The sequence below is a fragment of the Pelobates fuscus genome, chromosome 13 (genome assembly GCF_036172605.1).
Source record: "Pelobates fuscus isolate aPelFus1 chromosome 13, aPelFus1.pri, whole genome shotgun sequence".
Taxonomy (NCBI): domain Eukaryota; kingdom Metazoa; phylum Chordata; class Amphibia; order Anura; family Pelobatidae; genus Pelobates; species Pelobates fuscus.
Window position 1 is genome coordinate 108,237,024 of NC_086329.1, and position 27,771 is coordinate 108,264,794.

The 27,771-nt window shown below is 45.5% G+C and overlaps 1 protein-coding gene across 2 annotated transcripts in view; it reads left to right on the plus strand.

The window, feature by feature from the left end:
* Positions 1-13,568, plus strand: part of LOC134583530 (cathepsin K-like) — a 45,331-nt gene extending 31,763 nt beyond the window's left edge. For both annotated transcript variants that reach the window (XM_063440465.1, XM_063440466.1), the window contains 3 exons: positions 11,018-11,183; positions 11,599-11,704; positions 13,093-13,568. In XM_063440465.1, the coding sequence (XP_063296535.1) occupies positions 11,018-11,183; positions 11,599-11,704; positions 13,093-13,192 (372 nt within the window). In that variant the 3' untranslated portion in view covers positions 13,193-13,568. The remainder of the gene's footprint in view (positions 1-11,017; positions 11,184-11,598; positions 11,705-13,092) is intronic.
* The last annotated feature ends 14,203 nt before the right edge of the window (positions 13,569-27,771 follow it).

Here is a 27,771-nt window from a genome sequence, read left to right on the forward strand (position 1 = left end):
TATACCCCACTCCCTCTAACATGTAAACTCACTGAGCAGGGCCCTCAATCCCTCTGTTACTGTGTCACTATACCCCACTCCCTCTAACATGTAAACTCACTGAGCAGGCCCTCAATCCCTCTGTTACTGTGTCACTATACCCCACTCCCTCTAGAATGTAAACTCATTGAGCAGGGCCCTCAATCCCCCTGTTACTGTGTCACTATACCCCACTCCCTCTAACATGTAAACTCAGTGAGCAGGGCCTCAATCCCTCTGTTACTGTGTCACTATACCCCACTCCCTCTAACATGTAAACTCACTGAGCAGGGCCTCAATCCCTCTGTTACTGTGTCACTATACCCCACTCCCTCTAACATGTAAACTCACTGAGCAGGGCCTCAATCTCTCTGTTACTGTGTCACTATACCCCACTCCCTCTAACATGTAAACTCACTGAGCAGGCCCTCAATCCCTCTGTTACTGTGTCACTATACCCCACTCCCTCTAACATGTAAGCTCATTGAGCAGGGCCCTCAATCCCTCTGTTACTGTGTCACTATACCCCACTCCCTCTAACATGTAAACTCACTGAGCAGGGCCTCAATCCCTCTGTTACTGTGTCACTATACCCCACTCCCTCTAACATGTAAACTCACTGAGCAGGCCCTCAATCCCTCTGTTACTGTGTCACTATACCCCACTCCCTCTAACATGTAAACTCACTGAGCAGGCCCTCAATCCCTCTGTTACTGTGTCACTATACCCCACTCCCTCTAGAATGTAAACTCATTGAGCAGGGCCCTCAATCCCCCTGTTACTGTGTCACTATACCCCACTCCCTCTAACATGTAAACTCACTGAGCAGGGCCTCAATCCCTCTGTTACTGTGTCACTATACCCCACTCCCTCTAACATGTAAACTCACTGAGCAGGGCCTCAATCCCTCTGTTACTGTGTCACTATACCCCACTCCCTCTAACATGTATGCTCATTGAGCAGGGCCCTCAATCCCTCTGTTACTGTGTCACTATACCCCACTCCCTCTAACATGTAAACTCACTGAGCAGGGCCTCAATCCCTCTGTTACTGTGTCACTATACCCCACTCCCTCTAACATGTAAACTCACTGAGCAGGGCCCTCAATCCCTCTGTTCCTGTGTCACTATACCCCACTCCCTCTAGAATGTAAACTCACTGAGCAGGGCCCTCAATCCCTCTGTTACTGTGTCACTATACCCCACTCCCTCTAACATGTAAACTCACTGAACAGGCCCTCAATCCCTCTGTTACTGTGTCACTATACCCCACTCCCTCTAACATGTAAACTCACTGAGCAGGGCCCTCAATCCCTCTGTTACTGTGTTACTATACCCCACTCCCTCTAACATGTAAACTCACTGAGCAGGGCCTCAATCCCTCTGTTACTGTGTCACTATACCCCACTCCCTCTAACATGTAAACTCACTGAGCAGGGCCTTCAATCCCCCTGTTACTGTGTCACTATACCCCACTCCCTCTAACATGTAAACTCACTGAGCAGGGCCTCAATCCCTCTGTTACTGTGTCACTATACCCCACTCCCTCTAACATGTAAACTCACTGAGCAGGGCCCTCAATCCCTCTGTTACTGTGTCACTATTCCCCACTCCCTCTAACATGTAAACTCACTGAGCAGGGCCCTCAATCCCTCTGTTACTGTGTCACTATACCCCACTCCCTCTAACATGTAAACTCACTGAGCAGGCCCTCAATCCCTCTGTTACTGTGTCACTATACCCCACTCCCTCTAACATGTAAACTCACTGAGCAGGCCCTCAATCCCTCTGTTACTGTGTCACTATACCCCACTCCCTCTAGAATGTAAACTCATTGAGCAGGGCCCTCAATCCCCCTGTTACTGTGTCACTATACCCCACTCCCTCTAACATGTAAACTCACTGAGCAGGGCCTCAATCCCTCTGTTACTGTGTCACTATACCCCACTCCCTCTAACATGTAAACTCACTGAGCAGGGCCCTCAATCCCTCTGTTACTGTGTCACTATACCCCACTCCCTCTAACATGTAAACTCACTGAGCAGGCCCTCAATCCCTCTGTTACTGTGTCACTATACCCCACTCCCTCTAACATGTAAACTCACTGAGCAGGCCCTCAATCCCTCTGTTACTGTGTCACTATACCCCACTCCCTCTAGAATGTAAACTCATTGAGCAGGGCCCTCAATCCCCCTGTTACTGTGTCACTATACCCCACTCCCTCTAACATGTAAACTCACTGAGCAGGGCCTCAATCCCTCTGTTACTGTGTCACTATACCCCACTCCCTCTAACATGTAAACTCACTGAGCAGGGCCCTCAATCCCTCTGTTACTGTGTCACTATACCCCACTCCCTCTAACATGTAAACTCACTGAGCAGGCCCTCAATCCCTCTGTTACTGTGTCACTATACCCCACTCCCTCTAACATGTAAACTCACTGAGCAGGCCCTCAATCCCTCTGTTACTGTGTCACTATACCCCACTCCCTCTAGAATGTAAACTCATTGAGCAGGGCCCTCAATCCCCCTGTTACTGTGTCACTATACCCCACTCCCTCTAACATGTAAACTCACTGAGCAGGGCCTCAATCCCTCTGTTACTGTGTCACTATACCCCACTCCCTCTAACATGTAAACTCACTGAGCAGGGCCCTCAATCCCTCTGTTACTGTGTCACTATACCCCACTCCCTCTAACATGTAAACTCACTGAGCAGGCCCTCAATCCCTCTGTTACTGTGTCACTATACCCCACTCCCTCTAACATGTAAACTCACTGAGCAGGCCCTCAATCCCTCTGTTACTGTGTCACTATACCCCACTCCCTCTAGAATGTAAACTCATTGAGCAGGGCCCTCAATCCCCCTGTTACTGTGTCACTATACCCCACTCCCTCTAACATGTAAACTCAGTGAGCAGGGCCTCAATCCCTCTGTTACTGTGTCACTATACCCCACTCCCTCTAACATGTAAACTCACTGAGCAGGGCCCTCAATCCCTCTGTTACTGTGTCACTATACCCCACTCCCTCTAACATGTAAACTCACTGAGCAGGGCCTCAATCCCTCTGTTACTGTGTCACTATACCCCACTCCCTCTAACATGTAAACTCACTGAGCAGGGCCTCAATCTCTCTGTTACTGTGTCACTATACCCCACTCCCTCTAACATGTAAACTCACTGAGCAGGCCCTCAATCCCTCTGTTACTGTGTCACTATACCCCACTCCCTCTAACATGTAAGCTCATTGAGCAGGGCCCTCAATCCCTCTGTTACTGTGTCACTATACCCCACTCCCTCTAACATGTAAACTCACTGAGCAGGGCCTCAATCCCTCTGTTACTGTGTCACTATACCCCACTCCCTCTAATATGTAAACTCACTGAGCAGGCCCTCAATCCCTCTGTTACTGTGTCACTATACCCCACTCCCTCTAACATGTAAACTCACTGAGCAGGCCCTCAATCCCTCTGTTACTGTGTCACTATACCCCACTCCCTCTAGAATGTAAACTCATTGAGCAGGGCCCTCAATCCCCCTGTTACTGTGTCACTATACCCCACTCCCTCTAACATGTAAACTCACTGAGCAGGGCCTCAATCCCTCTGTTACTGTGTCACTATACCCCACTCCCTCTAACATGTAAACTCACTGAGCAGGGCCTCAATCCCTCTGTTACTGTGTCACTATAACCCACTCCCTCTAACATGTATGCTCATTGAGCAGGGCCCTCAATCCCTCTGTTACTGTGTCACTATACCCCACTCCCTCTAACATGTAAACTCACTGAGCAGGGCCTCAATCCCTCTGTTACTGTGTCACTATACCCCACTCCCTCTAACATGTAAACTCACTGAGCAGGGCCCTCAATCCCTCTGTTCCTGTGTCACTATACCCCACTCCCTCTAGAATGTAAACTCACTGAGCAGGGCCCTCAATCCCTCTGTTACTGTGTCACTATACCCCACTCCCTCTAACATGTAAACTCACTGAACAGGCCCTCAATCCCTCTGTTACTGTGTCACTATACCCCACTCCCTCTAACATGTAAACTCACTGAGCAGGGCCCTCAATCCCTCTGTTACTGTGTTACTATACCCCACTCCCTCTAACATGTAAACTCACTGAGCAGGGCCTCAATCCCTCTGTTACTGTGTCACTATACCCCACTCCCTCTAACATGTAAACTCACTGAGCAGGGCCTTCAATCCCCCTGTTACTGTGTCACTATACCCCACTCCCTCTAACATGTAAACTCACTGAGCAGGGCCTCAATCCCTCTGTTACTGTGTCACTATACCCCACTCCCTCTAACATGTAAACTCACTGAGCAGGGCCCTCAATCCCTCTGTTACTGTGTCACTATTCCCCACTCCCTCTAACATGTAAACTCACTGAGCAGGGCCCTCAATCCCTCTGTTACTGTGTCACTATACCCCACTCCCTCTAACATGTAAACTCACTGAGCAGGCCCTCAATCCCTCTGTTACTGTGTCACTATACCCCACTCCCTCTAACATGTAAACTCACTGAGCAGGCCCTCAATCCCTCTGTTACTGTGTCACTATACCCCACTCCCTCTAGAATGTAAACTCATTGAGCAGGGCCCTCAATCCCCCTGTTACTGTGTCACTATACCCCACTCCCTCTAACATGTAAACTCACTGAGCAGGGCCTCAATCCCTCTGTTACTGTGTCACTATACCCCACTCCCTCTAACATGTAAACTCACTGAGCAGGGCCCTCAATCCCTCTGTTACTGTGTCACTATACCCCACTCCCTCTAACATGCAAACTCACTGAGCAGGCCCTCAATCCCTCTGTTACTGTGTCACTATACCCCACTCCCTCTAACATGTAAACTCACTGAGCAGGCCCTCAATCCCTCTGTTACTGTGTCACTATACCCCACTCCCTCTAGAATGTAAACTCATTGAGCAGGGCCCTCAATCCCCCTGTTACTGTGTCACTATACCCCACTCCCTCTAACATGTAAACTCACTGAGCAGGGCCTCAATCCCTCTGTTACTGTGTCACTATACCCCACTCCCTCTAACATGTAAACTCACTGAGCAGGGCCCTCAATCCCTCTGTTACTGTGTCACTATACCCCACTACCTCTAACATGTAAACTCACTGAGCAGGGCCTCAATCCCTCTGTTACTGTGTCACTATACCCCACTCCCTCTAACATGTAAACTCACTGAGCAGGGCCTCAATCTCTCTGTTACTGTGTCACTATACCCCACTCCCTCTAACATGTAAACTCACTGAGCAGGCCCTCAATCCCTCTGTTACTGTGTCACTATACCCCACTCCCTCTAACATTTAAGCTCATTGAGCAAGGTCCTCAATCCCTCTGTTACTGTGTCACTATACCCCACTCCCTCTAACATGTAAACTCACTGAGCAGGGCCTCAATCCCTCTGTTACTGTGTCACTATACCCCACTCCCTCTAACATGTAAACTCACTGAGCAGGGCCTCAATCTCTCTGTTACTGTGTCACTATACCCCACTCCCTCTAACATGTAAACTCACTGAGCAGGCCCTCAATCCCTCTGTTACTGTGTCACTATACACCACTCCCTCTAGAATGTAAACTCATTGAGCAGGGCCCTCAATCCCCCTGTTACTGTGTCACTCTACCCCACTCCCTCTAACATGTAAACTCACTGAGCAGGGCCTCAATCCCTCTGTTACTGTGTCACTATACCCCACTCCCTCTAACATGTAAACTCACTGAGCAGGGCCCTCAATCCCTCTGTTACTGTGTCACTATACCCCACTCCCTCTAACATGTAAACTCACTGAGCAGGCCCTCAATCCCTCTGTTACTGTGTCACTATACCCCACTCCCTCTAACATGTAAACTCACTGAGCAGGGCCCTCAATCCCTCTGTTACTGTGTCACTATACCCCACTCCCTCTAACATGTAAACTCACTGAGCAGGCCCTCAATCCCTCTGTTACTGTGTCACTATACCCCACTCCCTCTAACATGTAAACTCACTGAGCAGGCCCTCAATCCCTCTGTTACTGTGTCACTATACCCCACTCCCTCTAGAATGTAAACTCATTGAGCAGGGCCCTCAATCCCCCTGTTACTGTGTCACTATACCCCACTCCCTCTAACATGTAAACTCACTGAGCAGGGCCTCAATCCCTCTGTTACTGTGTCACTATACCCCACTCCCTCTAACATGTATGCTCATTGAGCAGGGCCCTCAATCCCTCTGTTACTGTGTCACTATACCCCACTCCCTCTAACATGTAAACTCACTGAGCAGGGCCTCAATCCCTCTGTTACTGTGTCACTATACCCCACTCCCTCTAACATGTAAACTCACTGAGCAGGGCCCTCAATCCCTCTATTCCTGTGTCACTATACCCCACTCCCTCTAGAATGTAAACTCACTGAGCAGGGCCCTCAATCCCTCTATTCCTGTGTCACTATACCCCACTCCCTCTAGAATGTAAACTCACTGAGCAGGGCCCTCAATCCCTCTGTTACTGTGTCACTATACCCCACTCCCTCTAACATGTAAACTCACTGAGCAGGCCCTCAATCCCTCTGTTACTGTGTCACTATACCCCACTCCCTCTAACATGTAAACTCTCTGAGCAGGGCCCTCAATCCTTCTGTTACTGTGTCACTATACCCCACTCCCTCTAACATGTAAACTCACTGAGCAGGGCCTCAATCCCTCTGTTACTGTGTCACTATACCCCACTCCCTCTAACATGTAAACTCACTGAGCAGGGCCTTCAATCCCCCTGTTACTGTGTCACTATACCCCACTCCCTCTAACATGTAAACTCACTGAGCAGGGCCTCAATCCCTCTGTTACTGTGTCACTATACCCCACTCCCTCTAACATGTAAACTCACTGAGCAGGGCCCTCAATCCCTCTGTTCCTGTGTCACTATACCCCACTCCCTCTAGAATGTAAACTCACTGAGCAGGGCCCTCAATCCCTCTGTTACTGTGTCACTATACCCCACTCCCTCTAACATGTAAACTCACTGAGCAGGCCCTCAATCCCTCTGTTACTGTGTCACTATACCCCACTCCCTCTAACATGTAAACTCACTGAGCAGGGCCCTCAATCCCTCTGTTACTGTGTCACTATACCCCACTCCCTCTAACATGTAAACTCACTGAGCAGGGCCTCAATCCCTCTGTTACTGTGTCACTATACCCCACTCCCTCTAACATGTAAACTCACTGAGCAGGGCCTTCAATCCCCCTGTTACTGTGTCACTATACCCCACTCCCTCTAACATGTAAACTCACTGAGCAGGGCCTCAATCCCTCTGTTACTGTGTCACTATACCCCACTCCCTCTAACATGTAAACTCACTGAGCAGGGCCCTCAATCCCTCTGTTACTGTGTCACTATACCCCACTCCCTCTAACATGTAAACTCACTGAGCAGGGCCCTCAATCCCTCTGTTACTGTGTCACTATACCCCACTCCCTCTAACATGTAAACTCACTGAGCAGGCCCTCAATCCCTCTGTTACTGTGTCACTATACCCCACTCCCTCTAACATGTAAACTCACTGAGCAGGGCCCTCAATCCCTCTGTTACTGTGTCACTATACCCCACTCCCTCTAACATGTAAACTCACTGAGCAGGCCCTCAATCCCTCTGTTACTGTGTCACTATACCCCACTCCCTCTAACATGTAAACTCACTGAGCAGGCCCTCAATCCCTCTGTTACTGTGTCACTATACCCCACTCCCTCTAGAATGTAAACTCATTGAGCAGGGCCCTCAATCCCCCTGTTACTGTGTCACTATACCCCACTCCCTCTAACATGTAAACTCACTGAGCAGGGCCTCAATCCCTCTGTTACTGTGTCACTATACCCCACTCCCTCTAACATGTAAACTCACTGAGCAGGGCCCTCAATCCCTCTGTTACTGTGTCACTATACCCCACTCCCTCTAACATGTAAACTCACTGAGCAGGCCCTCAATCCCTCTGTTACTGTGTCACTATACCCCACTCCCTCTAACATGTAAACTCACTGAGCAGGCCCTCAATCCCTCTGTTACTGTGTCACTATACCCCACTCCCTCTAACATGTAAACTCACTGAGCAGGGCCCTCAATCCCTCTGTTACTGTGTCACTATACCCCACTCCCTCTAACATGTAAACTCACTGAGCAGGCCCTCAATCCCTCTGTTACTGTGTCACTATACCCCACTCCCTCTAACATGTAAACTCACTGAGCAGGCCCTCAATCCCTCTGTTACTGTGTCACTATACCCCACTCCCTCTAGAATGTAAACTCATTGAGCAGGGCCCTCAATCCCCCTGTTACTGTGTCACTATACCCCACTCCCTCTAACATGTAAACTCACTGAGCAGGGCCTCAATCCCTCTGTTACTGTGTCACTATACCCCACTCCCTCTAACATGTAAACTCACTGAGCAGGGCCCTCAATCCCTCTGTTACTGTGTCACTATACCCCACTCCCTCTAACATGTAAACTCACTGAGCAGGGCCCTCAATCCCTCTGTTACTGTGCCACTATACCCCACTCCCTCTAACATGTAAACTCACTGAGCAGGCCCTCAATCCCTCTGTTACTGTGTCACTATACCCCACTCCCTCTAGAATGTAAACTCATTGAGCAGGGCCCTCAATACCCCTGTTACTGTGTCACTATACCCCACTCCCTCTAACATGTAAACTCACTGAGCAGGGCCTCAATCCCTCTGTTACTGTGTCACTATACCCCACTCCCTCTAACATGTAAACTCACTGAGCAGGGCCCTCAATCCCTCTGTTACTGTGTCACTATACCCCACTCCCTCTAACATGTAAACTCACTGAGCAGGCCCTCAATCCCTCTGTTACTGTGTCACTATACCCCACTCCCTCTAACATGTAAACTCACTGAGCAGGGCCCTCAATCCCTCTGTTACTGTGTCACTATACCCCACTCCCTCTAACATGTAAACTCACTGAGCAGGGCCTCAATCCCTCTGTTACTGTGTCACTATACCCCACTCCCTCTAACATGTAAACTCACTGAGCAGGGCCTCAATCTCTCTGTTACTGTGTCACTATACCCCACTCCCTCTAACATGTAAACTCACTGAGCAGGCCCTCAATCCCTCTGTTACTGTGTCACTATACCCCACTCCCTCTAGCATGTAAACTCACTGAGCAGGTCCCTCAATCCCTCTGTTACTGTGTCACTATACCCCACTCCCTCTAGCATGTAAACTCACTGAGCAGGGCCCTCAATCCCTCTGTTACTGTGTCACTATACCCCACTCCCTCTAACATGTAAACTCACTGAGCAGGGCCCTCAATCCCTCTGTTACTGTGTCACTATACCCCACTCCCTCTAACATGTAAACTCACTGAGCAGGGCCCTCAATCCCTCTGTTACTGTGTCACTATACCCCACTCCCTCTAACATGTAAACTCACTGAGCAGGGCCTCAATCTCTCTGTTACTGTGTCACTATACCCCACTCCCTCTAACATGTAAACTCACTGAGCAGGCCCTCAATCCCTCTGTTACTGTGTCACTATACCCCACTCCCTCTAGCATGTAAACTCACTGAGCAGGTCCCTCAATCCCTCTGTTACTGTGTCACTATACCCCACTCCCTCTAGCATGTAAACTCACTGAGCAGGGCCCTCAATCCCTCTGTTACTGTGTCACTATACCCCACTCCCTCTAACATGTAAACTCACTGAGCAGGGCCCTCAATCCCTCTGTTACTGTGTCACTATACCCCACCCCCTCTAACATGTAAACTCACTGAGCAGGGCCCTCAATCCCTCTGTTACTGTGTCACTATACCCCACTCCCTCTAACATGTAAACTCACTGAGCAGGGCCTCAATCTCTCTGTTACTGTGTCACTATACCCCACTCCCTCTAACATGTAAACTCACTGAGCAGGCCCTCAATCCCTCTGTTACTGTGTCACTATACCCCACTCCCTCTAGCATGTAAACTCACTGAGCAGGTCCCTCAATCCCTCTGTTACTGTGTCACTATACCCCACTCCCTCTAGCATGTAAACTCACTGAGCAGGGCCCTCAATCCCTCTGTTACTGTGTCACTATACCCCACTCCCTCTAACATGTAAACTCACTGAGCAGGGCCCTCAATCCCTCTGTTACTGTGTCACTATACCCCACTCCCTCTAACATGTAAACTCACTGAGCAGGGCCCTCAATCCCTCTGTTACTGTGTCACTATACCCCACTCCCTCTAACATGTAAACTCACTGAGCAGGGCCTCAATCTCTCTGTTACTGTGTCACTATACCCCACTCCCTCTAACATGTAAACTCACTGAGCAGGCCCTCAATCCCTCTGTTACTGTGTCACTATACCCCACTCCCTCTAGCATGTAAACTCACTGAGCAGTTCCCTCAATCCCTCTGTTACTGTGTCACTATACCCCACTCCCTCTAGCATGTAAACTCACTGAGCAGGTCCTCAATCCCTCTGTTACTGTCACTATACCCCACTCCCTCTAACATGTAAACTCACTGAGCAGGGCCTCAATCCCTCTATTACTGTGTCACTATACCCCACTCCCTCTAGCATGTAAGCTCATTGAGCAGGGCCCTCAATCCCTCTGTTACTGTGTCACTATACCCCACTCCCTCTAACATGTAAACTCACTGAGCAGGGCCCTCAATCCCTCTGTTACTGTGTCACTATACCCCACTCCCTCTAACATGTAAACTCACGGAGCAGGGCCTCAATCCCTCTGTTACTGTGTCACTATACCCCACTCCCTCTAACATGTAAGCTCATTGAGCAGGGCCCTCCATCTCTCTGTTCCTGTACATCCAGTTGTCTGGTTACAATTACGTGTCTGTTAGTCCACCCATTGTACAGCGCAATGGTGCTATATGTGATGGTGCTATATAAATAATAACATCATAATACTCAGTGGAAAGTGATTTTTCTCCTATGTAAATAGCAACGTATATTTTGACATTCACAGGACGAAGAATGTCAATACACCCCATCTGGCAGGGCCGCCACTTGCACAGGTTACAAGGAGGTTAAGAAAGGCAGTGAACAAGCACTGATGAAGGCCGTGGTAAAAGTAGGACCTATTTCAGTTGGCATCGATGCAGGCCTTTCAAGCTTCCAATTCTACACCAAAGGTATGTCTCCAATCGTTCTCCAAACCCCCACAGGTACAATTGTTCCTTAAAATCCCAGACACCAACACATATTCCTGAATAGTCAGTGTATATTTTAGCTATTTTTACGACTTGCATTGGGGTATGAGGGGATATATTTTTATATGGATGAGGTGATGATGGAATGAACAATACAGACATCGCTGTAAGCAAAATTTGATACTATGTGAAAATGGTGGAATTCTATGGACAAACCATTCATTATTGTCATCACAATCTGGTCACTGAAAACCTTACACCAACATAGAATATCTTACGGGTTTAACATCACCAGGAATTTGTGGGTTAATACGATTGCAAGCATATTATGTTCAGTTTATGTATTTATTTGAGGTTCTCATTTTATCAATGATTTCTCATCCTGTAAATGGTTTAGGTATATACTACGATGCGCAGTGTAATGCGGAAGAGATCAATCATGCGGTCCTCGTGGTGGGATACGGTGTCCAAAAATCAGCCAAATATTGGATTGTTAAAAACAGGTGATTCATGAGTTTCTAAACTCCAAAAGGATGTGTTTAGTAATTAAATTATTAATTAAAAGAACACTTAAAGAAAGATGTGACACAAATCTTAAAATGCGGATATAGTTTTGTAGTCTGTAATTCGGCCTTAAGTGGTCACTTTGATGATGAATGCAGGATGCTGACCCTACTGAAATCTTGTAAGAGTTGCTGAGATCAGTGAAATGCGTTAGGATCTAGCAAGCAATGTTACTGAAATCAGTGAAATGCGTTAGGATCTAGCAAGCAATGTTACTGAGATCAGGGAAATGCGTTAGAGTCCAGCAATTAATGTTACTGAGATCAGTGAAATGCGTTAGGATCTTGCAATCAATGGTACTGAGATCAGTGAAATGCGTTAGGATCTAGCAAGCAATGTTACTGAGATCAGTGAAATGCGTTAGAGTCCAGCAATTAATGTTACTGAGATCAGAGAAATGCGTTAGGATCTTGCAAGCAATGTTACTGAGGTCAGTGAAATGCGTTAGGATCTTGCAATCAATGGTACTGAGGTCAGAGAAATGCGTTAGGATCTAGCAATCAATGTTACTGAGATCAGGGAAATGCGTTAGGATCTAGCAATCAATGTTACTGAGATCCGTGAAATGCGTTAGGATCTAGCAAGCAATGTGTTTGTGACTGAGTCTTCTTGGTTTGTCTGCAGAGTCTCCTTGTGTATTGTGTGAACGCTAACTCACAGTTTGATGGATTTACAATAAGTGAGATTTATCCTGTATAGGCTGGTGACTGTCACGTATACAATATCTGCATAGATTTAAACAACCAGTGCCTAGTCTGAACCTTGTACAGTGCTGGATTAAAACACTGTATACCAGAACAAAATATACAGGAAACAATTAATCCAAGTCTGAAATGCACCTTTATAAGTTCATTAGCTCCTCTCTCCAAAGCAAAAATAAGCGGATAATATACTAAACTGATAAATATATTGGTTTAATGGGATTTACTTCTGTTTTATGCTGTAAGGCCTGTTTAATATGACTAATTTAAAGAATACTCAGACCACCATAACCACTGCAGCACCCAATGCTTATGGTACCACAAGGGCCCTTGCCTACCCTATTTTAGAATGGTTTGGCACCTTATCACTGTGTGCCGCTCCCCACCTCTCTGCAGCCTCCATATGCTCTCTGCATTAGGGTAAACTCAGCATTGCAGCTGAGACTCTCAGCCAGTGAGCTAAGCCCTGCACCATCGCACTGTAGTGGTCATGGTTTTTGGAGTCTTCCTTCAAGGAACGTTAAATAAAGAATTCGATATATCGATGTTCACATAATAAGTGTTAATTAGTCCTGGATTTTAGTGATCAATGTATCTGTACTGATTTACTTATTTATCTCTTTCAGTTGGGGAGAGGAATGGGGAAACAAGGGTTACATCCTAATGGCAAAAGACAAGGGCAATGCGTGTGGAATTGCAAACCTAGCCAGCTACCCCATAATGTGATGACCATGTGCGCCAAGCTGGGAGTCTGCTCTGACTGTGGATCAATCGAAGCCTGCCTTAGCGACTGCGCGGCCCCTGTTCAGTTCACACTGAAATCTTATCTATATATTTTTTATAATTTTTTATGTGTTTTTTAATGCATATCACAGAGATGATCATAAAATGAATACCAGGTGTAATTTTCGAAATGTTTGGCAATTCTAAGGGCTGAGCGAAGACTTGCTCATTTCCCATCCCAATGTAACAAAGGTTAAAATTTGTGAAATAAAAAGAAAAAGGAGGTCTGGTAGAAATAGCAGCTGCTACGAGGAAGATTTCAAAATACTGTGATAAAAGAAAAAAATTAACATTTTAGAGGGCGAGAGAGGGAGCATTCGTTTACCCACTCGCTTTAACGTCAGAATTAAGCAGAATCACATAGCTAGTACTCCTTCTGTGGAATAATCGAATAAATCATATGGGGTTCAGAGACATTCCTGACTTCTCTAATGACCGAGAAGACGAATTTATGATCGGATCTGCTATTCACGTCCTATGATGTCATCAGACATAAAGAACTGAAATCATATACTGTTACGGAAGGTTCTCAAAGCAAGTCTTCCCCCAGAGGTGGTTTGCGCATACCCTCTCGATGCCGTTTTAGAATGTTAAATAAGCAGGTTAAGTTTAATAAATCATAATACAGCGGATTTATCTGGATAGGTGATCGGCAGCAGTTGAAGACAACATGTCTAATTATGTTATACACTAAAATAAATCCGTTTTGTTGGGAAGTTTTGGGGATGTCTGCGGCATATGTAACAGGTCAGAGTTATGTTAAAAAATAACAGCTAGATTTATCTTGTATGTACGTAGTGGGGAATTGCGATGCAGCCTAGAACTAAATCTAACCCCATTCAACCCCCCAGTAACGACAGGCCACTTAGTATGGATGAAACAGGCCACAGCATTTATTATCACAAACTAAATTACTGCATAACACATCCATAACTTTATTTATTAAATCTCTTTTTCTGTAACCAAAACGTTAGACATAAATAAGAATAACATATATACATATATAACTCCACAGTGACCCAACCATCCTTGCCAATAAACATACAGTGGTTCCTAATCACCACTCCCTCTCACCTCCTCCCTCGTCATAAAAATCACATATTTCCAATGCCCGCCATCAGCCGACCTTATCCACGCTCGATGGGCACGAGACCTCAGGCAACCTAAAGTTTAACCTTTGAAGCAGGGGAGGTTTGAGACCTTAAAAAACTTGTTCATCTCATTCCATATACTTAAACGTAACCTCAAACTCAATTGGCAAGGACATACCCCCGGCTAGCTGTGACTAAATATACTATAGGGTGGGCGGGAGGGAGGGAAGCTGTTTGCTGGCCCGAATCCCAAGTGGCACTGAGGTAAGACCTCCCCCACACTAACTTACACAGAACATAATCCCACCCACAGACTCTTTCCCAACCAATCCCATGCATCTATCCCCACACTCCTACATGTGCCCTTGTCCGCTTAGCTGCGCTATCTCCCCAGGGCCTGATAAATCTGATCTCTTTACTGAAAATTGTTGAAATGGGTCATCCCTTAAAACCCTCAAGAATCTTTTCAGGATTGCTTATGGCCTCTAAGAGTGACTTCTATTTCTCAAACCTTCCTCTCGCTCTCTCCTAAAGGGCCACAGTCCACTCTTCCCTCCAGTTCTGCTACTCACCTCCAGTTCTGCTTCCCCACCATGTCTATTTGCTGTCTCTCTCAATACCCTTCCTATTGTGTTTTATACCCCACCTCCTCTAGACTGTAAGCTCGTTTGAGCGGGGTCCCGTTATTTACAAATTATATCCATTGGGCAACTATGATATCATTTAGTTAATCGATACCAATTGCATATTCCGACCATTGGGATACTAATTAAATGGTGTGATGGCCCCGTTTGTGGTGTGAACCAGGGGTGTAGTGGATTACTGTACTCTCATACACCATCTACCTGCAATAAGTAGCCATTTGGTAAAGACAGAGAATTGCTAGGAAATATTAAGAAGTGGAAAGGATTTAACATTTTAAAAGCATAGCAGGTATTTACTATCTGCAGGGCCGGCCTTAGGGGTGTGCGAGCTGTGCGGCCGCACAGGGCGCCATGGTGCAGGGGGCGCCCTGCGGCCGCATAGCTCACACGGCATGTCTGTTAGCCGCAATGCTTGTTAGCCTTGCGGTCGGGCGGCGCTGGCGGGCGGCTGGCGAGGGAGCTGAGCATACAGCTCAGAGGAAGTGCTCCCTCGCCAGCCGCCCGGCAGCGCCGCCCGCCCAGCCCAGCAGCCACTGGACCACCAGGGAGGAAGAGACCCCCCCAGCATTCCCACAGGTAAGGAGGCTGGGGGGGGTGTCTAAATAAATTTAAAAAAATGTGTTAATGTGGGTGAGTGTGTGTGTATGTTAGTGTGTGTCTGTGTATGTTAGTGTGTGTCTGTGTCTGTTAGTGTGTGTGTGTATGTTAGTGTGTGTCTGTGTCTGTTAGTGTGTGTGTCTGTGTCTGTTAGTGTGTGTGTGTATGTTAGTGTGTGTCTGTGTATGTTAGTGTGTGTGTGTGTGTGTGTGTGTATGTTAGTGTGTGTATGTGTCTGTGTGTGTGTGTGTGTGTGTGTGTGGCTGTCTGCCTGTGTGTGTGTGTGTTTGTGTGTGACTGCCTATGTGTGACTGTCTGGGCAGACTAGATGGGCCGAATGGTTCTTATCTGCCGTCACATTCTATGTCTGTGTGTGTGTTTGTGTGTGGCTGTCTGTGTATGACTGCCTGAGTGTGTTTGTGTGTGTGTGTGTATGGCTGTCTGCCTGCTTGTGTGTGTGAGTGTGTGACAGGGTGTGTGGGAAGGGGTAAGGAGTGGGGGAGGGGGGGGTGCTGTGAAGATTTTTTGCACAGGGCGCCCAAATGCCTAAGGCCGGCCCTGACTATCTGAATAATTCTGCGGTCGTTTTCCTCCAGACTTTATTTTTACTGTAATACGCGGCAGCGCTAGAGGGCAGAACCGGTCCTCACATTTCTGATTAAGATCCAGTTTTTCTCTGGATTTTTTTTGTAACGTATGAAGAGAGTCTGGTACTCTGAGTTTCGATTTGTATTTACGAAAGATACAGGTGAACGCGGTTCATTTTCATGGCCTTTTCTAAGTTCGATGTGATTGTAGTTTCTGTGAGATTTGAAATTGTGTTGCTTTTTGTATTCTGAATGAATAAAACAGACAATGACTCTGTGAATTCCATTATTATTAATAATGCTAACAGTAACTGTTGCACATTTTGTCCAGTAGAGGGCACTATCACAGTGCAGATTATTTTCCTCCTAGTATAAACGTAGAGATCACTTATGGTGACTGACACATGGGTGGCACATCTCGTCCCTCGCGTTATCTAACGCCGGTCTGGTGTAAGGAGCTGTCTGATGGGTGGCGGTCACTCAATGGGTGATCTCTGTAATTAAAATAGACCCAGTGTCTGTCTGGCTGTGACCTACAACACGTCAGGTGGCTGTGCAGACATAGTGTCAGTATCCTGCATATGGGTAACAGTAAGGACCCTACACATTGCAGATACCAAGCTTCGTAATGGTAATAAATCCCTGTCCCAGGCTGCTAGAATTAATTCATCATGTTTCTAATTCAAACGTGTTGACTGTATGGGAAGAGGGTAATAAATCACATTTATATTGTAAGACATTTTCTCTGTATTGTTATAATAACACCAGAGACTGCACCGCCATTTTAGGCTCTTCCAAGTAATCGATCTGTCCTTAATACAGTAATATGCAGTGTATGCATTGTTTATCACAGAGCTCCACAGCAATAATACTCACAGTAATCTGCAGTGTATGAGTGTATCACAGAGCTCCACAGAAATAAAACTCACAGTAATGTGCAGTGTATGAGTGTATCACAGAGCTCCACAGCAATAAAACTTACAGTAATGTGCAGTGTGTATGAGTGTATCATAGAGCTCCACAGTTACAAAACTCACAGTAATGTGCACAGTGTATGAGTGTATTGCAGAGCTCCACAGCAATAATACTCACAGTAATGTGGAGTGTGAGTATTACAGAGTTCCACAGCAATAATACTCACAGTAATGGGCAGTGTATGAGTGTATCACAGAGCTCCACTGCAATAAAAGTCACAGTAATGTGCGGTGTGTGAGTGTATCACAGAGCTCCACAGCAATAAAACTCACAGTAATGTGCAGTGTGTGAGTGTATCACAGAGCTCCACTACAATAAAACTTACAGTAATGTGCAGTGTGTATGAGGGTATCATAGAGCTCTATAGTAATTAAACTCACAGTAATCGCAGTGTGTATGAGTGTATCACAGAGCTCAACAGCAATAAAACTCACAGTAATGTGCAGTGTGTGAGTGTATCACAGAGCTCCAAAGCAATAAAACTCACAGTAATGTGCAGTGTATGAATGTATCACAGAGCTCCACATTTATAAAACTCACAGTAATGTGCAGTGTGTGAGTGTATCACAGAGCTCCACAGTAATAAAACTCACAGTAATGTGCAGTGTGTATGAGTGTATCACAGAGCTCCACAACAATAAAACTCACAGTAACGTGCAGTGTGTATGAGTGTATCACAGAGCTCCACAACAATAAAACTCACAGTAACGTGCAGTGTGTATGAGTGTATCATAGAGCTCCACAGTAACAAAACTCACAGTAATGTGCACAGTGTATGAGTGTATCACAGAGCTCCACTGCAATAAAACTCACAATAATGTACAGTGTGTATTAGTGTATCACAGCGCTCCACAGCAATAATACTCACAGTAATGTGCAGTGTGAATGAATGTATCACAGAGCTCCACTGTAATAAAACTCACAATGTTAGATATATAGAAATTAGTTTTTGTTTCATTTGGTAAAATCGGGTTCACTCAGTTATATAAGTAGGTCATTTTGTCACCTGAAAATCCCCAAAAAGTCCTGTTAGCTGGGCACACCCCATGTTGTATCTGAAATATTTAACCCTCTATAGTAATCTGATGTTTGCACAAAGCAAAGTGCTGGAAATTGCAAACTGGTGTAAGTAATCTCAGCTGACCTGACAGAGTATCAAACAGCGCACTTTGCCCATACTGGAACTAATCGTGCTCCTACAAGTGGTTACCCTCCGAATAACAATTTAAAGGAGCCCTCCATGCACACACCATAACCATTGTAGCATGCTGTAGTGGTTATGGAGCGACAACTGCCCAGATAGCAAGATATTTCACCAATTCTGCTCCTACAATAGGTTACCATTGAGGATATAATTTAAAGGGACACTCCATGCACACACCATAACCACTACATCACTCCGTAGTGGTTATGGTGCCAAGAGAGGCCCGATCGCATGATATTTCACCAATCCTGCTCCTACATGAGGTTACAGATTTGAATTCCTAACACTATAGAATCCCTTTAAATAATACTTTGAATTAGTCAGTGCCCAGATCGAGTCACTGAACCTGAATTGTATCAAAATGAAACCTGAATGGCAACATTTTGGCAAAAATAGCTAGTTTATAAAAGCAACTCTCCCACTAAGTTACAGTCAACGCTGTCTCCAATATTTAGAAACAATACAGTCAGTCTTAAAGGGACACTATAGTCACCAGAACAACTACAGCTTGTTGGATTTGTTCTGGTGAGTGTAGTCAGTCCCTGCAGGCATTTTCATGTAAACACTGTCTTTTCAGAGAAAATGCCCCCTAGGGACACTTCTTGTGGCCCCTCCTCAGATGGCTACTGGAGGTGGGCTTCCTGGGCACCCTCTGCATGCAGACACTGAACTTTCCTCATAGAGATGCATTGATTCAATTCATCTCTATTAGGAGGTGCTGATTGTCCAAGTCGGCATTGGGCCCCCCTCCCATCCCGCCTCCTTGCCGATTGAAATCATCAATTCTAAGGATGTCATCCAAGGAGGAAGACTGGGGCGGAACCAGCTTCGGAGGACTCACATGGCACTGGAAATACATTGAGTTTTATTACCTTTTAAGGAGGTGAAGAGGGCATCAGGAATACGAATAATTTTTTGTGTTTGTGTTCCTAACCCTGTATTGTTTCTTTAAAGGCTTAACTCAACTGGGTAATCCTGAATTAGACACAGGAACTCAGCAATGGTTCTTTAGAAACTTGATGGTAAATTCATTTTTAGGCCAGGCGGACTCATTATAATTACACTATTGTGCTATTTTATCTCTTTTGGAGATCCTAAAGTGAAGAATATCTATAGGGCAACTACATTGATGGGAGGGGTCGCTTAAATAGACCCAGAGGCTTATACAGCTAGACAGGGGCGTAACTAGGAATCACAGGGCCTCGGTGCAAGAATAAACCTCGATGCAAGAATAAACTGTGCGGGACTAAGCTGAATGTAATTGTCCAGGTATTGGATGAGTGTGATTCTGATACTAACACTCACTGACAGACACACTCACTGACAGAAACACTCACTGAAAGACACACTCACTGACAGAAACACTCACTGACAGACACACTATCTCACTGACAGACACACTATCTCACTGACAGACACCGCCACTGACAGACACCGTCACTGACAGACACACTACCTCACTGACAGACACCGCCACTGACAGACACCGCCACTGACAGACACACTATCTCACTGACAGACACCGTCACTGACAGACACCGCCACTGACAGACACACTATCTCACTGACAGACACCGTCACTGACAGACACACTATCTCACTGACAGACACCGTCACTGACAGACACACTATCTCACTGAAACTGACACTCACTGACAGACACACTATCTCACTAATACTGACACTCACTGACAGACACACTATCTCACTGATACTGACACTCACTGGCAGACACACTATCTCACTGATACTGACACTCACTGACAGACACACTCTCACTGATACTGACACTCAATGACAGACACACTATCTCACTGATACTGACACTCACTGACAGACACACTATCTCACTGATACTGACACTCAATGACAGACACACTATCTCACTAATACTGACACTCACTGACAGACACACTATCTCACTGATACTGACACTCACTGACAGACACACTATTTCACTGATACTGACACTCAATGACAGACACACTATTTCACTGATACTGACACTCACTGACAGACACACTATCTCACTGATACTGACACTCACTGACAGACACACTATCTCACTAATACTGACACTCACTGACAGACACACTATCTCACTGATATTGACACACTCACTGACAGACACACTCACTGACAGACACACTCACTGACAGACACACTCACTGACAGACACACTATCTCACTGATACTGACACTCACTGACAGACACACTCTCACTGATACTGACACTCACTGACAGACACACTATCTCACTAATACTGACACTCACTGACAGACACACTATCTCACTGATATTGACACACTCACTGACAGACACACTCACTGACAGACACACTCACTGACAGACACACTATCTCACTGATACTGACACTCACTGACAGACACACTCTCACTGATACTGACACTCACTGACAGACACACTATCTCACTAATACTGACACTCACTGACAGACAAACTATCTCACTGATACTGACACTCACTGACAGACACACTATCTCACTGATATTGACACACTCACTGACAGACACACTATCTCACTATTACTGACACTCACTGACAGACACACTATTTCACTGATATTGACACACTCACTGACAGACACACTATCTCACTGATACTGACACTCACTGACAGACACACTCTCACTGATACTGACACTCACTGACAGACACACTATCTCACTAATACTGACACTCACTGACAGACAAACTATCTCACTGATACTGACACTCACTGACAGACACACTATCTCACTGATATTGACACACTCACTGACAGACACACTATCTCACTAATACTGACACTCACTGACAGACACACTATCTCACTGATATTGACACACTCACTGACAGACACACTATCTCACTAATACTGACACTCACTGACAGACACACTATCTCACTGATATTGACACACTCACTGACAGACACACTATCTCACTGATACTGACACTCACTGACAGACACACTCTCACTGATACTGACACTCACTGACAGACACACTATCTCACTAATACTGACACTCACTGACAGACAAACTATCTCACTGATACTGACACTCACTGACAGACACACTATCTCACTGATATTGACACACTCACTGACAGACACACTATCTCACTGATATTGACACACTTACTGACAGACACACTATCTCACTAATACTGACACTCACTGACAGACACACTATCTCACTGATACTGACACTCACTGACAGACACACTATCTCACTGATATTGACACACTCACTGACAGACACACTATCTCACTGATACTGACACTCACTGACAGACACACTATCTCACTGATATTGACACACTCACTGACAGACACATTCTCTAACACACAAGTTAAGTTTATTTAGGACACTCAGCCATTGGTAGAGCTGGTGTGGATCCTCTCCCTGGGGTCCAGTGTTTGTGTAAGTTTTCTGCTCTGAGGCATGTCATTTTAAATCGTCATGGAGACAGTTTTACTCTTTAACAGCTTTTAATGACAATGAAAAAATAAAAAAGATTCTGACTTTGCAAAACTCTCTTCATATAATGAGACGTTATTCTGGGGTGACCTCCCCTTCAATTAATGCACATTCATTGATTGCGTAATATGATGTTGAGGTCCGGTTGTTCTGGAAAAAGAGGAATTGGTCGATAAATACTGACAATTGTAAAGGAAGTTGTGAAGCAGTTTTGAGAAAGGTTGTCAGCATGAGTCAGGCATTGCAACACGCCACAAATCCAAGGTCAGTAACCATTTTTTACAGTCTGACATACGGACTTCTTGTTCCCTGTTTTTGTTTTGCAAGTGTGGCAACAAATTTGTTGAAATAAAAGAGGAAAATAATCTGTCCTTGCTTAAGGGGTAGAGATAGTATTAAAACATAACTTTTATTATATACAAAGTGGTGCTAAACAACACTAAAAAAAAACCAAAATACGTCAGAAGGGATAAAAAGTAATGGTAATATATAGCTCAATCAATATTTATATTCCCCTCGAAGAGCTGCTTCCGAAACGCGCGTCAGGGCTCCTTCCGATACCTTACCCTGCTTGTATCGCTCTCGATTGTGGACTCTCTTCCAGATTGATAAAATATTTGTAGAGTTCAGCAGGTTTAGGTATCGGCTATTTCCTTGCTGTTAAAGAATAGCCAATACTTACCGTGGTACCTATAGCCCAGGCATCATTCCTATTAGACAGGCAGTTAGTTTAGATGCTTTTTTGACTATTTGCAGGTGCCCACAAAAGCACAGATTTATTTTTGATCTTCATCTAATCAGTCCAACAACCGTATTTTTCCATGCATAAAACTATGTTTTTTTCTAATTTTTTTCAGTCTAAAATTGGGGAAATTCAGATACATGGAATGTCACTGCAGGGGTAAAAAAAAATCCACGCGGGGCCTAAGCCAAGATGGCGCCTGCCGCATTTCAGTGTGCCACGTCCCCCACACATACCTGGCCTCCCTCCCGCCAATACACTTCTGAATGCTGTGGGAAGGAGGAAGGATCTTCATAAGCGTGGGAGCTGCTGCAGACATCAGCACTAACCACCAACGGAGCTCCACAGACATGCCACACCATAAACGGAGCAGCCACATTAAGGTTTGCTCCACCTCAGGTAGATCTTGCTTTCTGATTTATATTTATGGGGGAAGAAATGGGGAAAGGGGGGCATAGGCAATGTTACTGTGACATCCCAGCATGCCCTCACACCACCTGCTGCATTGTGGGAGCTGTAGTCTCCCAGAATGCACTATAAAGCCATTAACTTCACAGAGCAAAGGCTCAGAATCAGTAGCAGATGAGAATCAGAAGTAGACATGTGTAATTTGTTTGTGTCCGAATTTAAATTCGGCCGAATTTTGGCAGATCAGACATTCGGATGCTTCCGAATTGCCGAAGTGGCAAATTTCAGAAGTGCCGATTTTCTGAAGTACTGAACCGAATTGCCGAAGTGCTTCAGGCAAAACAGGAGAGGGAGGGAAAATTAAGAGACTCTAACCCTAACCCTAGCCCTAACCCTTACCCTAATCCTACCCCTAACATAACCTCTAACGCCAACCCTACCCCTAACCCTACCCCTAACCCTTTACCGCTACTTTGTATATAATAAAAGTTACGTTTTAATACTATCTCTACCACTTAAAGGATCACTATAGGGTCAGGAAGACAACCATGTATTTCTGACCCTGTTGTGTTAAACCCACAATTTAGATGGCTGCCCCCTCCCCCCCTATCTTCTTTAAAAGCAGTGAAAACTCACCTTATTTTTAGCGCCCCACGGGTCCGCCTGCAACTGGACCCGCCCCCTTAGTGACATCTTCACAATTGCCAATTTTTTTGCCAATCCAATGCTTTCCCATGGGGAAAGCATTGGATTGGCTAAAATCGCGCGGAGCGTGGCCAAACGCCATTTTGGCCAATTAGCACCTCCTCATAGAGATGCATTGAATCATCTCTGAGGAAAATTCAGCGTCTCCATGCAGAGTGTGGGGACGCTGAATGACAGGGCTGCCATCTAAGGAGTGGCCACTTGGAGGTGTCCCTAGGGGCAATGTAAACAGGGACGTTTTAGCCGCGAGGCAAACAAGGCATTTGCCTTGTGCGGCATTTTCCAGCGGGCGGCAAAAAAAGCCGCCCCCAAAAGCCCAGGGCAAATGTCTTGTTAGCCTTGCGGCTAACTGACAGTCCAGGCGGGCGTGCAGCACTGGCTGGCGACTGGCGAGGGAGCACTTTCCTCTGTATACTGTTTTACTCAGAGCTGGTTATAGCTCTCCCAATTGTAAGTTAGCACTCTTAGGACCTCAGTGTTGTCTGTAGTTGCAGTTAACCTACGTTATTGCACCATTGGGTTTTTCCCCCTTTTATGTATTTTATATGTTGACGCCTATCTGGAATGCTGTAAGAAGTCTTGAGGATACACCTCCAAGTGTTCAGTTATATCCTACATGTGGGGAGTATTAAATAACACTGTATGCTGTTTTACCTAGAGCTGGGCATAGCTCTTTAAATTGTGAGTTGGCACTTCTCTACTTCTATGTTGTTCGTGATCCAGCTTTCCTAAAACGGTTTTGCACTATTGGTCTCTATTTCTGCTTTTGTATTTCATATTTACCACTGAGGATTCAAAGCAAGAACTGAAGAATATACACTCCAGGTCTTCGCTGTACTTTAAGAGACTCTTTATATTATTTTTGTTTATTATCTCTCATTGTCCTACTTAGCGCACCCTGTATTTGTTGTATCTTGTTCTCTCCATTCTTTGAAGGGTTTAAGGGTTACCCTTCCCCTCAGGTGTGCAGCTCTATTCTACCCTGTGACTGTAGCGCTGTTCCTCTCCTATTTTTTTTTCTGTTACGGTCAAACAATCATTTGCAACTAGGCCACATCAAAGAGCTTGCTCCATGTCGACTCAGGAGAACTATGCTGCCTCCAAACCTTGCCGCAAAGTAGGACAAACTGGTCCGCAGAGACTTTCATGGCAGAACTCCAGCTCCCCCACTCTCCAAGCCCAGACTGTGCCAAATGACCACTGAGCCCTCCATACCCGATGGCAGGGTGAAAGTCCCGTGAGACTCCCATTTTGCAGCGAGGCCTCCAAGGTTGTGGATGGCAGACTGGAACAACATCCATCTTGGTTCGTGGCCCAGAAGGATAGTAAAATGACGAGACCACACCTAAAGTTGGCACTTCAACGGATAAGGTGAGTTGGGTTTCACAAGTGTAGATATGCTGTCAAAAAGAGGCATAAAGGGCTTCGCATTTTGCTTGAAAATGTTCTCCCCATCTTAGCCATGTCATCCCTGCTGGCATGGAAGCTATCGGAATGTCGCCACAAGGACTGCAGTACTAGAGTGTGAGATAAGCTGAACTCCTCAATGTCACGCCGCCCGCCTGGTCTGCTCATGCCCGGGAGCGGGCTGGGACCCAGACGGCGCATCTCGTTGTGGCGGCATTCCCATATGGTAATGGGAATGCCACCTTATACGTACCTTGCTCATGCCCGGGAGCAGACTGGGACCCCGCGGGCGCATCTTGTTGTGGCGGCATTTCCACGTGGTAATGGGAATGCCACCTATTACTTACCTCCTCCTGCAACGCCCCCGGCCTCTTTGACAGGCACTCCTCCACATACACAGTGGCCAGGTCTGTAAACATTAGACACGCCGGTAGCTGCAAGTTAAAACCTTTTAAGGTTTATTATTATCCCTTCTAGTGCCTAACCATTTGGAACTTGTGGGTGATGTCACACACACACACACACGTTCACTGTGACATGCTTCCCTGCAGCCTATCAGGGAGCACCTTAGGCTATTTAAACCCTTTTTTATCTATTTCTCTGGGCATATTAGTAAATTCTGACACTCAAGAACAGCTAAAGATTCTTCCTTGTTGGGGACCGGGATTACCTTCGCTGGTCTAAAGGGAGAGCATTGATAGCTCCTGGCCAGGAGATCTGCCGTTTCTCCTGTGTAGGCCCCAATCTGGGTTTCGTGCAAGAAGCTATGAGGTGAGATAAGAGGTAGCTCCACTATTTGCTAGATCAGTTAAGTAGCTCACTTGAGTACGTTCAAAGATTGAGCATCATCCATATAATCACAAATATTGGAGAGTGAGTGAGGAGCTCTCTCTAGGGACGTCTTCCTACAATGGAGGTCAGACTCCCCCTATATTTTATATTCCAGGTACACTGTACAGAGTTAACACCGATGCTGCCAGAGTAAAAGAAGGGAGCGAAGATCTAATTCTGTTTTTTAAATAGACATCATAAAAAATAAATTGCATTGAAGAGAATACTAAATTGCAGTATTCAGGCTAAAATAACTGTGATAACTGAGACAATAGATGGACTGCAGAATTGTTTTACAAATCAGCTGCTTTGGCCCAAATTGATCAATTTAGTTCATCATTGTAATGGCACCCTGAGTATAGAAGGGGTTAAAGACATTTAGGATATTCCCTTCCCAAACACAAAGGCAGCTACCGAACACTCCAATCAGCCGAACAAGAACAATACGAACAATCCACACTCTAAACAGCTGAACAGGAAAAACCATACGAATAAATTCCCCCAAGTACGAGACGAGGCTCTGTATTGAGGGTCAAGTAGGAATCTGGTTTAAAGTGGGCTACATGCCCGCCTTTTATGCAGGTCTTCCACCAGGTGGACACTCCCATAGGGGCCCTGGTGGAAAACTGTGACAAGAATAGTACAGTAGCCAATTGCAGTTTTACAGACATAAAAACTCCCCTCTAACTGTATAGGACCCTCCTCTCTATCCTGGAGATAATTGGGAAGTAACTCAATTATCTCTGAAGGATAGAGGACTGTGACTAGGTTAACTAACTTGATTGCTTTCTACGAAGAAGTAAGTAGAAGTATAGATCAGGGTGTTGCAGTGGATGTGATCTATTTGGATTTTGCCAAGGCATTTGATACAGTTCCACACAAAAGATTAGTGTTCAAACTCAAGGAAATCGGTCTCGATGAAAATGCTTGTTCTTGGGTAGAACATTGGCTTAAAAACAGAATACAAAGAGTTGTTGTTAATGGTAAATTTTCAAGCTGGACAGAGGTGGCAAGTGGTGTCCCTCAGGGGTCTGTTCTGGGACCCCTTCTATTTAACATTTTTATAAATGATCTTGAAGACAGCATTGAAAGTCATGTTTCAGTGTTTGCAGATGACACAAAACTTTGTAAAATAATACAATGTGAGCAAGATATTACTTTGCTGCAGAAGGATTTAGATAGACTGGGGGACTGGGCACTCAAATGGCAGATGAAATTTAATGTTGAAAAATGCAAAGTTATGCACTTCGGCGTAAAGAATACACAAGCAACGTATACCCTTAATGGAAGCGAATTAGGGATAACAACACACGAAAAGGACTTGGGAATTGTTATAGACAACAAACTATGCAACAATGTGCAATGTCAATCAGCAGTGGCCAAGGCCAGTAAGGTATTGTCATGCATGAAAAAGGGCATTCATTCTCGGGACGAGAATATCATTTTGCCTCTCTATAAATCACTGGTAAGACCACATATTGAATATGCTGTGCAATTTTGGGCACCTGTTCTAAAGAAGGATATCATGGCACTAGAAAAAGTGCAGAGGCGGGCTACAAAATTAATAAAAGGAATGGAACATATCAGCTATGAAGAAAGGTTAACAAATTTAAACCTATTTAGTTTAGAAAAACGTCGCCTGAGAGGGGATATGATAACATTATACAAATATATTCGGGGCCAATACAAACCATTGTGTGGAAATCTATTCACAAACCGGACTTTACATAGGACACGAGGCCATGCGTTTAGACTGGAAGAAAGAAGATTTCGTCTAAGGCAAAGGAAAGGTTTTTTTACTGTAAGAACAATCAGGATGTGGAATTCTCTGCCTGAAGAAGTGGTTT